We start from the raw sequence: 16,351 nt of genomic DNA, 5'->3' as shown, positions 1-16,351 counted from the left end.
CATCTTGCACTTCTTCTACTAAGTTTATCCGTAACTAGTTTTTGAATAAAATGAAATTGTATTCTTAATTTCATTTTTGGATTGTTCATTGTTTGCATATAGAAACACAATTGATTTTTGAATATTGATCGTGTAACCTGAAACCTTGGTGCATTCACTTGTGTGGATCCCTTAAGATTCTCTATGAATAAGACCATGGCATCTGTGAACAGAGTTTTACTTCTTCCTTCCCAATCTGGATTCGTTTTATTTCTTTTTCTTGCCTAATTGCCCTGTCTAAAATCTCCAGTACAACGTTGAGTAGAAATGGGGAGAATGGGGGCTTCCCTGGTGGCGCAGTGGTTGAGAGTCCGCCTGCTGATGCAGGTGACACGGGTTCGTGCCCCTGTCCGGGAAGATCCCACATGCCGCAGAGTGGCTGGGCCCGTGAGCCATGGCCGCTGAGCCTGCGCGTCCGGAGCCTGTGCTCCGCAACAGGAGAGGCCACAACAGTGAGAGGCCGCATACTGAAAAAAAAAAAAAAAAAAAGAAAGAAAGAAATGGGGAGAATGGACATTCTTGAATAGGCTTGTTCCTGACTGTCTTAGTCCTTTTGGACTGCTATAACAAAAATACCATAGACTGGGTGACCCAAACAGCAAACATTTATTTCTCACAGTTCTGGAAGCTGGGAAGTCCAAGATTAAGGTGCTGTCAAATTCCACATCTGGTGAGAGCCCACTTCCTGGTTCACAGACAGCTATCTTCTTGCTGTGTCCTCACATGGTAGGGGGGCAAGGGAGATCCCTGAAGTCTCTTTCTTAAGGGCACCAATCCCATTCATGATGGTTCTATTCTCGTAATCTAATTAACCCTAAAGGACCCACCTCCACATACCACCACATGAGGATTAGGTTTCAACATATGAATTCTGGGGGGACACATTCAATGTATCGCACTTAGCACAAGAGAAAAATTTCTGCCCTTTACCATCAACTATGATGTTAGCTGTGCATTTTTCACAGGTGTCATTATTAGTTTGAAGAAGTTCTCTTCTATTCCCAGTTTGTTGAGTTGTTTTGTTTTTTATCATGAAATGTTATTGGGTTTATCAAATGCTTTTCTGGATCTACTGAGATGATCATATGGCTTTTGTTTTTATTCTGTTAATATGATGTATTATTTTGATTGGTCTTCATATATTGGACCATCGTTGTATTCCTGGAATAAATCCTAGTTGGTTATTTATGGCATATAATCTTTTAAAAATTAATTTATTTTATTTGGCTGTGTTGGGTCTTTGTTGCTGCACGCAGGCTTTTCTCTAGTTGCAGCGAGCGGGGGCTACTCTTCGTTGTGGTGCGCGGGCTTCTCATTGCGTTGGCTTCTCTTGTTGTAGAACACAGGCTCTAGGTGAGTGGGCTTCAGTAGCTGTGGCATGAGGGCTCTAGAGCACAGGCTCTGTAGTTGTGGCACACGGGCTTAGTTGCTCCGTGGCATGTGGGATCTTCCCAGACCAGGGCTCGAACCTGTGTCCCCTGCATTGGCAGGCAGATTCTTAGCCACTGTGCAACCAGGGAAGCCCTATGGCATATAATCTTTTTTATATGTTGCTAGATTCCATTTACTAGTAATTTTTGAGAATTTTTGTGTCTGTCTTCATAAAGTATATTTGCCTCTAGTTTTCTTTTCTCCTAATTTCTTTGTCTGATTTTGGCATCAGGGCGATACTGGCTTCAAAGAATTAGTTGAGAAGTGTTCAATAGCTTTTGAGCATTTATTTTGTATAAACTAATCCACACGTTTTCCCTGATCCATATGATGTTCATGAGAAAAAGATACTTTTATCAAGATTTTTGATGATGTTGTGCATAGAACACAAGTCATTTGCTCAAGGTCACAAACAGTTAATTTTCAGAACTGGGATTTGAATCTCAGGCCTGTCATAATCTGAAGCATACAATCTTCCTAACAAGCCATTTTTTTTCACATTTTACTCTGTTCCCCACAGTTCTTTTCTTCCCTCACCTCTGTAATTGCTGCATCCATACTCTTCTTTCTTGTCTAAGAATTTCTCCTGCAAACTTTGCTCCATCAGGTCCTACTCATTCTATCTACTTCCTCCATCTTCTTCCACTCATAACATTTTAGTGTCTTTTTTATTCATTTGTTTTGTTTTTAGCTATTTTTACATATTAATCATCATCCTGTTTATTCTACTAAAATAAACCACCCTATCCTTTATATTACTGTCCCTGGCTCTCAAGCCACCCTAATTCACATCCTCATTTTAGGGTGACCCTAAATTATATCTATACCTGAATTGCAGCTTGTGAACAAAAATAATTGGCATTCACTCTCTTGATTATCCTTTTGGCTTTGTTCCACTGATTTCTGGTGCTAAATATTATTGAGTAGAAACTTGACACTAATCTAAGTTTCTCTCCTTTAAGCAACTGTAGGTTTTCTCTGATACTGGAGTCTTCTTCTAGCTTACAGACCAATAACTTCAGTCAAAACTGAGACATATTTTAGTTTTCTGGATCAATTTCCCTTAAACTTGACTCCTGATCTTGGCACATGGCTTCCATCTGTTACTCTGCTTGCCCTCTACTCTCTTCATGGCAGTTCCCTCTCCAAAGTTTATCTTTCAAGATAAGCACCTAGTCTTCCTGAAATGATTTTTCCCCCTATGTCTGGAGTCTTCTCTAATAGGATTTACTAGCTCCTAAGCATCACTCTCACTTCTGTTCACCAGTCCTCATTCTTTAGCGTGCTTTTACCTAATATCAACTGTATTGGGAAGTGCTCATGTGTATTTTGGAGTTCATGGGCTTTTCCTTTCTCCAAACTTCACAGAAACTGGAGTTTTCTGTTTTGGTCCCTTTTTGTGACTTTTAATTGTTTCCAAGAGGTGAAAGGGATAAGATTCATATCTAAGGGCTTCCCTGGTGGCGCAGTGGTTGAGAGTCCGCCTGCCGATGCAGGGGACGCGGGTTCATGCCCCGGTACGGGAAGATCCCACATGCCGCGGAGCTGCTGGGCCCGTGAGCCATGGCCGCTGAGCCTGCGCGTCCGGAGCCTGTGCTCCGCAATGGGAGAGGCCACAACAGTGAGAGGCCCGCATACCGCAAAAAAAAAAAAAAAAAAGATTCATATCTAAGCTGTTGTACTGCTGTAATGAACCCTTCCTCCCCCTCCCTCCCGCCCCCCCCGAGTTTGGGGAGTCAGGGATCAAACCATGGAAGACTGGAGAGGAATAAAATATAACTCTAAACTCTGCAAAGGGAGGTAGAAATTTGTGAAAGGAAAATCAAAATGGAGTCGGTATTATGAAGAGAGCTCTCTAAAATGTAGCTGGGAGGCCATGGAGGAAGTATGACATGCGTGCCTCAGCCTAGATGGAATCTCAACTTCCAGAAACTCAAGATGCTTGGAAGACACTTCCCCTAAAATAACTCAGTGACAGCCTATCCCTTAAGGACAAGCATTTCCTTTCCTGCGGTTAGAGTTAATCATAATTCCTTCCAGACAACTTTAATAACTTTGTGGGGTTTGCCTTCATAAGCCCCTGACTCTCTTCTGGAACACTCTTTCGGTTTTACCCAAATCTGTCTCCAGAAGTGCAATTCCTAACACCCCACCAAATAAACTCTTTTCTTATTTGCAGCCTTCTGCGTTTTCTTGGAAGACAAACTGTACCCATGAAAACAAGATCCCTAAGGCATGGAAGGGTGTGGGATCCACAGCCATACAAGGAACAGAGATATGATTTATAAAACACAAGTTTGAAACTGTGTCAGACGAATTGGTTTGCTTTTCCAAAAGGCAAATAAAACTGATGGTACCAGAACATGCACCCTGAAGTACCACTGTTTTCCAGATGAAGAAAATGAGGTAACTCATCCAATTTCACCTATGGACTTAACACAGTGGGGCCATCATCAGAGTCAACACTACCATCCCCAGCAAACACACTGCTGGACGCTCCTGATAACCCGTCCCCATCAGCCCCATTCCAGGCTGTCTGATTACTCTCCTTTAGTTTCCCTGGCGCGGTTCGGGTCTGAGACCCCTAGGTTACCGCTCCCCGATCAGCATAGGTCCCACACCACGGTAATCCACGGAGGAAGGCAAAAATGACGCCTTCCTCAGTCCAGAATATTCTCAGAGTGAGGTACAACTCTTAGAATAGTCCTGGCCGCCACTCTGTCCTTCACTGCGGAAAGCTCTGTGCAAGCAGCCAACCAAGACAATCTTCTACGTGGGCGAGCGCCTCACCTTTCCAGCTCTAGACTACATTTCCCAGAAGCTCTTGCGGCTCCGATCAACTTCCGGCGTGAATCCAGCGACATTTTTCTATTTCTCAGGGAATTTATGGCTCCCTGAGATTGGCCGGGCCCTAGGAGGAAGCTTGTCTCCGGGGTGTGGGGACTGTATCTGGATCTCCAGCCTCCTGGCAGCAATTCCGAGAGGGGAGAAGAAGTGTGGCTTGGCCCAGGCTGTGCAGAAAATCCGAGGGTCGAGTGACATCTTGTTCGAGCGGATCTGGCTCCGGACTACATTTCCCAGACACCCTGGCGGGTATAGGGCTGACCCTTCACTCGCCTGCGGGACCCTAGGCCTCCGGGGAAGGGGAAGTGCAAGGTGAGCAGCCTAGGTCCCGGGGGCTCGACTAGGTTCCGGAGGTGCACCCCTAGTAGTCTGAAGGGACGGTCCAGGCGGGTCCGGAGTCTCGGGCCTGTATGATTTGATAAGACTGGGGGAGGGTGAAGTGTGGGATTCCATGTGTGCGATTGTGACCTTATGTGACTGTGCGCGCTGTGTGCGCGTGTGATTGTATATCCCTGTGGTGGGTGTGTCACTGTGACTGACCATGCGCGCAGAGCTCTGTGTGCAGGTGTGACTGTGGATATCCTCGTTGTGGTGTGTGGCTGTGAAAGTGTGCGACTCTGTGTGTGTAGGTGTGACTGTGCCTCCGTAGTGGGACTGAGACTGTGTGTGTCCATACAACTTTGTATCATTGTGTGTGTTGGGGCGGCGGGGAGTGCTGAGAATCTGTGATTATGTTGCTATGGCTGTGTTATCAGAGGGCTGCGTGTGATTATGGTTTTATGAATGTTAGCAGTACTAAGTGTACTCATGTCTGACTGTGTGAGGATGTGTGAGTGTGATCATGTAACTTTTTGTGGCACTGAGTGTGCGGATGGAGGGTGCCTGTAATTGTGCCAGGCTAACAGTGTGTATGTCCCAGTGGTTGATGTGTTAGGTCAGGACAGATTTTGGTCGTGGGCCGCAGACTTTTCCCCTTCTGAAACCAGGAATGCTCAGGACAGCCTAGACTCCTCTGACCTTTCTCCATCCTTCCTCTCCATGGGTGGCAGGTGTGGGTCCAGGGTAACCTCTGATCTGATCAGTCTGAGCCACGAGAAGGGCCTGGCATTTCATGATTCCTTTCTCCTTCCTCAGCTCTGCTTTTCTCAGAGAGGTCCCCAGGGAGAAGGAGGAATGGCTGTTGACCAAGCCAAATACAAGGTGCGCTGGGGTTTCCTTGTTGCTTTATAAGTACCCTGGTGCACCTATGCATGCTTTCCTAGGGTATAAACATACCAATGGAATTGCTGGGCCATAAGATACGTGTGTATTTTCAAATTTCCTAGATAATGCCGGACTGATTTTCAATATGGTTGTACCAGTTAAATTCTTACCAGCAGATTATAAGCACAGTCATCCTGTATTCTAATACTTGGTCACTTGGTATTTTAATTTTTGATGACTCTTCTCATATATCACGTGGTTTTAAAAGTATAACATACATTCCAAAAAGTACAGAAATGAAAGTATATGACTTGATGAATTTTAGAAAATGAGCATATTTGCTTAACCAGAGCTCAAATCAGATCAGGAAGTAGAACATTACCAGCATTCTAGAAGCCCGATTCTTGTTCCATCCACTCACTATCCACCTCTCCCAAAGATAACAATTATTCTGTTTTCTATAGCCATAGATTAATTTTACCTGTTCTTGAATTTTATATAAGTAGAATCACACAATATCCACTCTTTTGTGCTTGACTTCTTTTTATTCATCATTACATTTTACATATAATATGAATGTACTACTTAATAATATTATGTAGTATGAATATGTGAGACTCATCCATGTTGCTTCATGTAGTATAGGTCATTTATTATTGTTGTTGCTTAAAATTCCATTGTATGAACGTACCACAATTTATTTATCCTTTCCATTATCTATTGGTATTTAAGCTGTTTTCAGATTGGACCTATTATGAGCAAGGCTGCTATGAACATTCTTGCACATGTCTTTTGGTGCACATATGAATGCATTTCTGTTGGGTATATCCCTAGGAGTAAAATTTCTGTGGCATAGGTTATGCAAATATTCAGCTTTAATATATATTGACAGTTTTTCTAAATAGTTGTATCAATTTACACTCCTGACTCACTCTCATTGTATGGGAATTAGACTGTGGGACAAGAAGCTTTACTAGAGATAAAGAACAATAGTTCATAATAAAAAGGTTAGACTACTAGTAAGATATTACAGTTCTAAATACATAGACCTTCATAAAATGACTTCAAGTATATTTGACGGAAGTAAAAGAAGTAGTAGACAAATCACAATCATAGTGGGGGATTTTTAGCACTTGTTTCAATAGCTGATAGAACAATCAGTAGAAACTGAGTAAAGCTATATAATATTTGGGCAGTGTGATTGACAAACTTGACTTAAATGATATATGTAGAACAGTGTACCTTACAACTACAGTATATATCCTTTTCAGATGCATATGAGACATTTATCCAAATTGATCATGTGCTGGACCATAAAAGAAATCTCAGTAACTTTCAAAGGATTGAAATAATACTGTATGTTTTCTGTCCACAGTGGAATTCAGCAGAAGTAAATAACAGAATGATATTTAGAAATATCCCAATGTTTGGGATTTAAGCAATTGTATTTATAAATAACTGGTGAATCAAAGAAGAAATTGCAATGGAAATTAAAAATATTTTGAACTGAAAGATAATGAAAATATAACATCAAAATGTGGGGTGTTGCTAAAGCTAAACCTAAAGAAAATATATAGCTGTAAATGCATACTCTAGTAAAGAAGAATGTTGAAAAATTAATGATCTATGTTTTCATCTCAAGAAGTTAAGGAAATAAAACTGAATACTAAATTAAACCCAAAGAAAACAAAAAATAGGAAATAATAAGAATAAGAGCTCAATATAAATTTATGTATATTGAAATATAAAGTAAATATATAATTGAGAAAATTAATAACTCCAAAAGTTTATTTTGGGGAATCAATAAAAATTGATAAACCTCTATAAAAACTTAAAGAAAAAAGGGGAGATAAGACACAAATTACCAAATTAGATATGAGGAAAGAAAAAACACTACAGGATAGATTTAAAGCTGAGCTCCCAGTTTTTGGTCAGTACCTGGGACTAGGTTGTACAGTATAAGAGCATTAGAACCTGAGCTGGTGATCGTTAAGCTGAGTACCTTTTCAGCTTCATCAGACGTGTTGATTTCTGTTTTTAGTATAGATTTTTAATTTTGTAACTCAGTTTCTTTTTTTTTAAATTATTTATTTATTTTTGGCTGCATTGGCTCTTCGTTGCCAAAAGCACACAGGCTTTTCTCTAGTTGTGGCAAGCAGGGCTACTCTTTGTTGTGGTGTGCGGGCTTCTCATTGCAGTGGCTTCTCTTGTTGTAGATCATGGGCTCTAGGTGCACGGGCTTCAGTAATTGTGACACGTGGGCCCAGTAGTTGTGGCTTGCGGGCTCAGTTGCTCCATGGCATGTGGGATCTTCCTGGACCAGGGATCGAACCCGTGTCCTCTGCATTGGCAGGTGAATTCTTAACTACTGTGCCACCAGGGAAGTCCTGGGATTGACTCTTAATGGGGTTTCTTTTAGGGGAGATGAAAATGTTCTAAAATTGGATTGTGATGATATACTAAAAAACATTGAATTATATACTTTAAATGAGTAACTTACATGGTGTGTGAGGTATATCTCAATAAAAAATAGTGGATTAGAATCTAGATAAGACAATATTGTCTGTGACTTTATAATTGTTGAAGCCAGTTAGTGGGCACATGGAAGGTTTTTTATACTATTTAAATTCTACTCTTATGTATGTTTGGAAATTTCTGTATTAAAAAGTTAAAAAAAAAAACTAACCTAATACCTAATAGTGAAATACTAGAAGCCTTCATAGTAATATCAGGGAGAAGGCACTATCAACAGTATTATTTAACATTTTTTTTCCTAAATCTATTAGAAAAGCAGTACTCCATAGGAAACAACTAGAAAACAATTGCTTTGTTCTTTCCCATAACTTCTACTATCAAGCTTCTCTGGGGGCCATTTGATTTCTTGCCCATGGATAAGCTTTTCAGTCAGTGTTAGATAATAAACAGTGTCCATTTCACCGAACTAATCAATACCATAAACTTTAAAGAAAAGTTTAACCTTCTGACTCCTTGAGCTAGGAGTTTGCAGTGAGATAGCTTTGATGATTGCTTCTCTTTCCTTTTCCTGAACTTTTTCTCCATCCCACTAGGTATTATCAACTCCATATGGTAAGAGTATGTTTGATTTTGTACGAAGCTGCCAAGCTGTCTTCCAAACTGGCTGTACCATTTTGCATTCTCATCAGCAATGAATGAGAGTTCCTGTTGCTCCACATCCTGGCCAGCATTTGGTGTTATCAGTGTTCTGGATTTTGGCCATTCTAATTGGTATGTAGTGGAGGGAGCTTTTATTAAAACATTAAAACATATTTTTAAATTATATAGAGAATGTGGTACTGGCAAAATAATAAAGAGATCACTGAATCAAAATAGAATCACAAATAAATCTAAACATGTATCATCTATGATAAGGGTAGCATTTAAATCAGTAGACAAAATACATTCCATAGTCATCTATTCTAAGGCTCACTTTTTTTCCTCACTTCAACATACCTGAAATCAGGTTATATCTTAAATAGTTTCTTTCTTTATTAGTGGCATATAAAATAATGGTGCATTTTATGTCTTATGAAATATTATTCGCATGTGTTTTAGGTACACCAGGGTAGCCCTCTCTGGGGGGAAATGAAGTAGGATTCTTAACTCATTTCTTATACTAAAATAAAATTATAATTGCTAATCTTATTCCATTGTCTTTTACCAAATAATATTATACCAAAATAAAAATTGATTAAAGATTTAAATGTAACAAATGAAAGCATTAAAATTAAAAAAGAGAAATTTATATAAATATGTATAGGTAAGAAAGATCTTACCCCAGAGCTAGAAAAGTTGACATTTTGACTGTTTTGTGTGGGTAAAACACATAAGCAAAGTTTTTTGTTTGTTTGTTTTGTTTTTTAACAAATCAGAGCTAGAACATAAGGATGAGGAGTGCCTCAGTGTGGGTATGGGTGCAGGGGTGTGGTGGGGGAATTTGACTTTCTCAGGCTTGGGAAATGAGACTTGATTAGGGAAGTCTTTAGTCCTTCTAATTAGATTGAACTGTGTTCCTGGCCAAAAGCACCATTTAGGTGAGTCTGGCTTGGGGACCTGAGGGCTGCAGAGGAGGAATCTGGTCAGGGCAAGTCATAGCAGCGCTGTCTTGGGTTCAGAGCAACAACAGCACTGAGATGGGGCAAGGTCTTGCTTGAATCACTGGCTGAGACAGGAACCTGGGTTGCTTGGGTGAAGGAGAGGCAATAGGAGTCTGTGTTTCTTTGGATCGACTAGCCAGGATCCATCTTACTGCAGCTAAAGCCTGGGGTTTCTGGAGCTGAGAGAGGAGGGGGATTTATTCCATACTCCCACTCACTAGAGTTATATCCTAAGACCAAGGGAAGTAGAGGTAGTTTTGCCTGGAGAGTCTGAAAACTGTAAAGCCAGTGTTGTTTCTAGAGCATTTCTTTGCTTCCCCAGGCCTGCCTTCTCAGAACACTATCCTTTTCCAGGAGAACAGCCCCAAGGAGGAGTGATCACCTCCTGTAATACTGAAAGCCATGGCCCAGGTGAGTTAGTTGATGCTCTTTCTTACCTTCCTGACATTCAGTTCTTTCTAAGAAAAAAAAAAATTTTTTTTTAAAGGGCATGTGAGCATTTGCTTTCTTTCTCCTGACATTTCTGGCTATGAGGGTTCCTTCAGGTCCCGGTCCCTATTTCCTCTCATTCTAGTCAGATAATCCTATTATCATTCCTAAGTGCTCCTCTTCTTTTGACTCAGTTTTAATATTTTCATTCAGTAAATAATTGAGCATCTCTTTTCTCAGCCCTTTCCCAGGGACTATGATGGAGAAGAAATGCATTTTCTTAAAGGAAACAAGAGTAGATTTGTAGAATAAACTTGTCCTGTCTGGGCAGTGATTTGACAAGGTGGAGGTATGAGTTGCTTAGCTGAGACAAACATGGAAAAGCCAAGATTATCTCTACAGATCAGTACTCTCCAGTAAAATAGGACGGGAGGTGGTATTGGTAGCTCCAAATATTAGAGTGTTGCAAGGTCTCCTGGTTTATGGGGCTTGGAGGATTGTTGGGTTGGTAGCTGATACAGGCAGATCTCTATGACTCTTTTAGGGTATCCATGAAGAAGTCGAATTTAAGTTTGAACAGGAAGTGTGAGTCATGAGGAATTTCCAAATGAATCACCAATTCTCTTTATCTCAGAAATAAGGTTAAGGATGATGGATGATTATAGTGAGTTCAGCCACTTCATATATTGTTGAGATCAGAGGTCTCAGAAGAACCTTCTTTAGAAAGCTTTGTTATAATAAACTCCAGACACAGAAAAGTAGTCTTGTGAACTACCATATGCTCACCATTAAGTTTCAATTATTATCAACTCACAGTCAATCTTGTTTCATCCATACCTCTACTTGTTTCTTCCATGCACACTCCCTTAACCTCACTCCCACACACAGGATTTTTTTGAAGCAAATTCAAATTGGTATGTATCTCTCAAGGATAAGGTTTATTTTTTTTTTTAAAAAAATCATTATGCCATTATTGCATCTGAAAAAGTTAAAAATCATTTGTTAATATCAATATCCAGTCAGTGTTCAAATTTTCATAACTGTCTACTTTTTAAATCATTTATTTGAATTAGAATCCAGAGAAGGACTGTGCACTGCAATTGGTTAATATGTCTCTCCAGTCTCTTACTTTGTAGGTACCCCTTCCATCTCTTTTCTTTCTGTGCAGTTTTTGTTGGGAAAGAAAAACAGATTCATTTGTCCACTGTTTGGATTTTGCTGATTTCTTCTCTCTGGTATCATTTAAGTGTTTCCTGAGAGTCAGTAGTTAGGTCTAGAAACATGGTCAGGTTCAGTTGGGATTTTTTTGTCAGGAATATTTCCTAGGTGGTGATGTGTGATTCCATTAGGGGGCGTATTATTTCTGGTTCTCTTTCCTTTTGTAATGTTAGCCACCAGTGATGATTATTGTCTAGATTTATTAATTCATTAGAGGTTGCAAAATGATATCTAAATTCTGTCATTCCTTCTTCATAGATTAGGTAGAGTACTATCTGTAAAGTAAAATGTCTCATCAACTGTTTGATTACCCTAAAGGACAGTTTGTATGGAAAAGAATGTTTGATTCTTACCCCTTATTTAGCAGTTTTTAAAATAATGAGTTGGTTTCTTAGAATCCTACAAAGATGGCTAGTAATTTTTTGTTCAATATTGTTATGAGCTCATGGATTTAAACATTTTTGATCTCATCAGTCCATTACATTTGATCCTCAAATTATGCTGTCTTTGGCCAATGGGAGGCTTTTCAAGTAGGCTCCTGTGTCCTTTTAACATGATTCTAGTAGTTTTTGATAGCTCTCTTGTTTTCTGATACAACAGAATGTTCAGACTCATCCTGTGCATTTGACTCAATTCTGAAATTGTCTCCTTCCCAACTTTGGTTACTTTTATTTGAATACGATACTTAGAGACTACAATCTAGACACTAGGGATGCTCATCACTCCTGGGTTAATTATTGTTTCTAGGCCTTTTCTATGGACTGAGTGAGGAATTTTTTTTTTTAATACAAACTAAACTGACAACTCTTGCACCTATTTCTAGGATCTAAAGATTCTGGTTCTTAGTGACACCCATATAATTGCTCTTTGCTTTACTCCCAAATATAAGCACAGTAGTCTCTGAAATATTTCTTTTTGTTACACAAATAATACACGTGTCTGTTGTTTCAGGGATCAGTGATGTTCAGTGATGTGTCTGTAGACTTCTCTCAAGAGGAGTGGGAATTCCTGGACCCTGCTCAGAGGGACTTGTACAGAGATGTGATGTTGGAGAACTATAGCAATCTGGTGTCAGTGGGTAAGGGCATCTATCCCAGTAATTTTGAGTTCTCTGGAATGTCTGTTTCTTCCACAGTGAATTTCTCAGCTGCTTTTCGAGCTACCCGCTGAATTTCTGCTCCCTGTTCCCAAGTAAATGGTTTGAACTGAAATGAAAAGGAAGAGTGGGAAATGGGCAGCTCCAATTGGCTGTGGCTGAGCTTCATCCTCTTTGTTTGACTGTTCCTGTAGTGGCATCTCTTCCTTGGTCATCAAGGGACTGGATCTTACTTCTGGATCAGATTTACCCACAGCGTAACCATGTTCCGTATCTTTTCTTGTGAGCAGGACTTTACATTCCTAAGCCTCAAGTTATCTCCTTATTGGAACAGGGGAAAGAGCCCTGGATGATTGGCAGAGAGCTGACAAGAGGCCTGTGTTCAGGTGAGTGAGAAATGATTGGACAGAAGCAGGACACTACAGGCAATAACTCAGTTGATCAGTGAAGAAACAGCACCTTTGAGATGTTATCTTGGACGCTCCCATCAAAACCATAGGCCTGTGGGAAAAACTAAGTCTTTTTAGCACGAGTTTACAAATGACCTGTTTCATTCCTTCCCTCACTTACTGCTTTCTACTACTCTTCTCCACTCCCCCTCTTAATTTCAAGTAGAAGGTGCCCTTCACATCCCCCACAAAGAAAACTCTTTTACCCATATTTTAGATTCAGTTCCTTGCTAGCTTTTCTTCCTCTTCGACTCATCTAAATGTTTTCTGTTACAACTCCCAAAATAGTATATGTGTGTGTGCGCGCGTGGGCGCATGTCTGCATGTATCTGCACTGCCCCTCCCTTCCAAGTACTAGTCTTCCTTAGAGCTGCTGGCCAATGATTTGGGTTCCTTTGGATAGAATTGAGGGAGTTCATGAACTTGGATGAAAAGAAAAAAAATGCATCTTTATATTTAGTATCCTCTAATTGAAATTTAGCATCTCTTCCTGTTATGGTATATGCAACAAACCGTAGTAGTGTTAGTAGTTCCTGTGACTTTGACATGAATGGAAATCACAGATATTTTCATATCATTTTATTGTTGCTGTAGACGTATTGAAATACCATTTATGCTCATCACTATTTCAGAATTACTATACATAAAATAAACAAAAATACAAAATACAAAATAGTTTGTATCTGCTAATCCCAAACTTCTCATTTATTCCCTCCCCCATATTTCCTCTTTGGTAACCATAAGTTTGTTTTCTAGGTCTGTGAGTCTGTTTCTGTTTTGTAAATAAGTTCATTTGTATCATTTTTTTAAATTCCACATATAAGTGATATCATACAGTATTTGTCTAACTTACTTCACTTAGTATGATCATCTCTAGGTCCATCCATGTTGCTGCAAATGGCATTGTTTCATTCTTTTTTGTGGCTGAGTAATATTCCATTGTGTGTGTATGTATGTATGTGTGTGTGTATATATATATACCACATCTTCTTTATCCATTCATCTGTCAGTGGACATTTAGCTTGCTTCTATGTCTTGGCAATTATAAATAGTGCCGTTATGAACATTGGGGGGCATGTATCTTTTCAAATTATAGTTTTCATCTTTTCTGGATATATGCCTGGAGTGGGATTGCTGGATCATATGGTAACTCTATTTTTAGTTTTTTAAGGAACCACCATACTATTCTCCCTAGTGGCTGCACCAATTTACATTCCCACCAATAGTGTATAAGGGCTCCCTTTCTCCACACCCTCTCTAGTATTTATTATTTGTAGACTTTTGGATGATGGCCATTCTGACAGTTGTGAGGTAATATCTTATTGTGGTTTTGATTTGCATTTCCCTGATGATTAGCAATGTTGAGCATATTTTCATGTGCCTGTTGGCCATCTGAATGTCTTCTTTGTTTTTTTTCTGGCTGTGTTGGGTCTTCATTGCTCTGTATGGGCTTTCTCTCTAGTTATGGCGAGTGGGGGCTACTCTTCATTGAGGTGCACGGGCTTCTCATTGCAGTGGCTTCTCTTGTTGCAGAGCAAGAGCTCTAGGTGCATGGTTTCAGCAGTTGTAGCATGCGGGCTCAGTTTATTGCAGCACATGGGCTCTGGGGCGTGTGGGCTTCAGTAGTCGCAGCTAATGGGCTCAGTAGTTGTGGCATGCGGACTCTAGGGTGTGCAGGCTTCAGTAGTTGTGGTGCACAGGCTTAGTAGTTGTGGCTTGCAAGCTGTAGAGCACAGGCTCAGTAGTTGTGGAGCACAGGCTTAGTTGCTCCACGGCATGTGAGATCTTCCTGGACCAGGAATCGAACATGTGTCCCCTGCATTGGCAGGCGGATTCTTAACCACTGCGCCACCAGGGAAGTCCCCTGAATGTCTTCTTTGGAGAAATGTCTATTTAGATCTTCTGCCCATTTTTGATTGGGTTGATTTTTTTAAAAAATATTTATCTATTTATTTGGTTGCACAGGGTCTTAGTTGCAGCATGTGGGATCTTCATTGCTGCATGAGAACTCTTAGTTGCAGCATGTGGGATCTAGTTCCCTGACCAGGGATCAAACTCGGGCCCCCTGCATTGGGAGCACAGAGTCTTATCCACTGGACAACGAGGGAAGTCCCGATTGGGTTGATTTTTTGATATTGAGCTATATGAGCTATTTGTATATTTTGGAAATTAAGCTCTTGTTGGTGGTGTTGTTTGCAAATATTTTCACCCATTCCATAGGTTGTCTTTTCATTTTGTTTATTGTTTCCTTTGCTGTTGCACTGTGTCTTTTTTCTCTCTGTCTGCCTTAAACTTCAGGAGTCTCCCCTCTCAGTCACTGCAGTGGTACATGAGCAAGTCTCTCCCTTGTCCTAAGATCAGCATCACAGAATTCCAAGGCAAACAGTATTTTCACTGAATCCCCAGAACATAGCATGCTCTGAGTCTTCCCTATCTGCCACTCACATCAAATCAGTTCATTGACTTATCTTAGGCTGTTCCCCCATCTGGCTGACCCTCTGTAATCGCTTTTAAGTTGCATCTAGTATGCCCTTTATTATGGACCCTATTCTGTTTTATCCCCAACTGGCTGTACTGCAGTTTAATGCTGACACTAACTACCCAGAGTTAGCTTAGACCCCATAGGTTAACAGCCAGTCTTACACAAGACTGCCCTCACTTCTGACACCAGCTGCAAGTCTCAGGGGTTCCTCAGACCACCCACACTTCTGACCAACTGGCTATAAATTTGGGATTTCCATGGCCCCTGCAGGCTTTGCTAGAATGACTCACAGAACTTAGGAAAGCTCTGTACTTACTGTACTTACAGTAAAACAATTGCAGTTTTACTGTAAAGGATACATATCAGATGAGTTAGGGTAGGCTTCTGGAGGCAGAGGTTCCATAACCTCTCCCTGTGAAGTCAAAGTGTGTCACCCTCCTGGTGAAGCGCCTCAGTGTGTTCACCAACCAAAAATCTCCATTGAGCTTCGGTGTCCAGAGTTTTTATCAGGGCTTAATTACATTGGCATGATTGATTAAGGCATTGGCCACTCAATCTCTAGCCTCTCTCTCCACCCCAGAGGTCAAGAAGCTGAAAGTCCCAATCCTCTAATCATATGCTGGGTCTTTCTAGTGACCATTCCCCATCCTAAAACTATCTAGGGGTCCACCATGAGTCACCTCATTAGCATAATGAAAACACTGCTATCACTCAGGAAATTCAAAGGGTTTTTCAAGCTCTGTGTTAGGAACTGGGGACAAAGACCAAATTCATACTTTATTATACTACAGAGCCCAAGAATCTCCCCCTATATGCGTTTATTCCTCTCAGTAGACCTTTAATGGAGGTAACAAATTGTCCACTTTTTGTAATATATATAGTATGATGATGTACTCTGTTTCTTACATACACATACATACAAGCTTATAGAGATGTATATAAAACTAGTCATCTTTTAATATGCCCAAGCATTGTATATTTATCAACTTTTCAGATGATTCTGATCCACATCAGTATTTGAGAATCATTGTGGTTTCCTATTTCC

At 40.3% G+C, this 16,351-nt stretch overlaps 1 protein-coding gene across 6 annotated transcripts in view; it reads left to right on the top strand.

The window, feature by feature from the left end:
- The first annotated feature begins 4,323 nt into the window (after window positions 1-4,323).
- Window positions 4,324-16,351, top strand: part of LOC115862617 (zinc finger protein 383) — a 42,287-nt gene continuing 30,259 nt past the window's right edge. Inside the window, exons 1-7 of one of the 6 annotated variants that reach the window (XM_070044196.1) lie at window positions 4,324-4,626; window positions 5,449-5,514; window positions 7,734-7,870; window positions 8,586-8,763; window positions 9,955-10,043; window positions 12,231-12,357; window positions 12,666-12,761. In XM_070044196.1, coding sequence (XP_069900297.1) covers window positions 10,035-10,043; window positions 12,231-12,357; window positions 12,666-12,761 — 232 coding nt within the window. In that variant the 5' untranslated portion in view covers window positions 4,324-4,626; window positions 5,449-5,514; window positions 7,734-7,870; window positions 8,586-8,763; window positions 9,955-10,034. Of the gene's footprint in view, window positions 4,627-5,448; window positions 5,515-7,733; window positions 7,871-8,585; window positions 8,764-9,954; window positions 10,044-12,230; window positions 12,358-12,414; window positions 12,762-16,351 lie in introns of all 6 variants that reach the window. The other 5 variants (XM_070044200.1, XM_070044197.1, XM_070044195.1 and 2 more) reach the window with 5 other exon arrangements.

This window comes from Globicephala melas, chromosome 19, assembly GCF_963455315.2.
Source record: "Globicephala melas chromosome 19, mGloMel1.2, whole genome shotgun sequence".
NCBI lineage: Eukaryota > Metazoa > Chordata > Mammalia > Artiodactyla > Delphinidae > Globicephala > Globicephala melas.
This window is presented reverse-complemented; position numbering and strand designations above follow the sequence as displayed.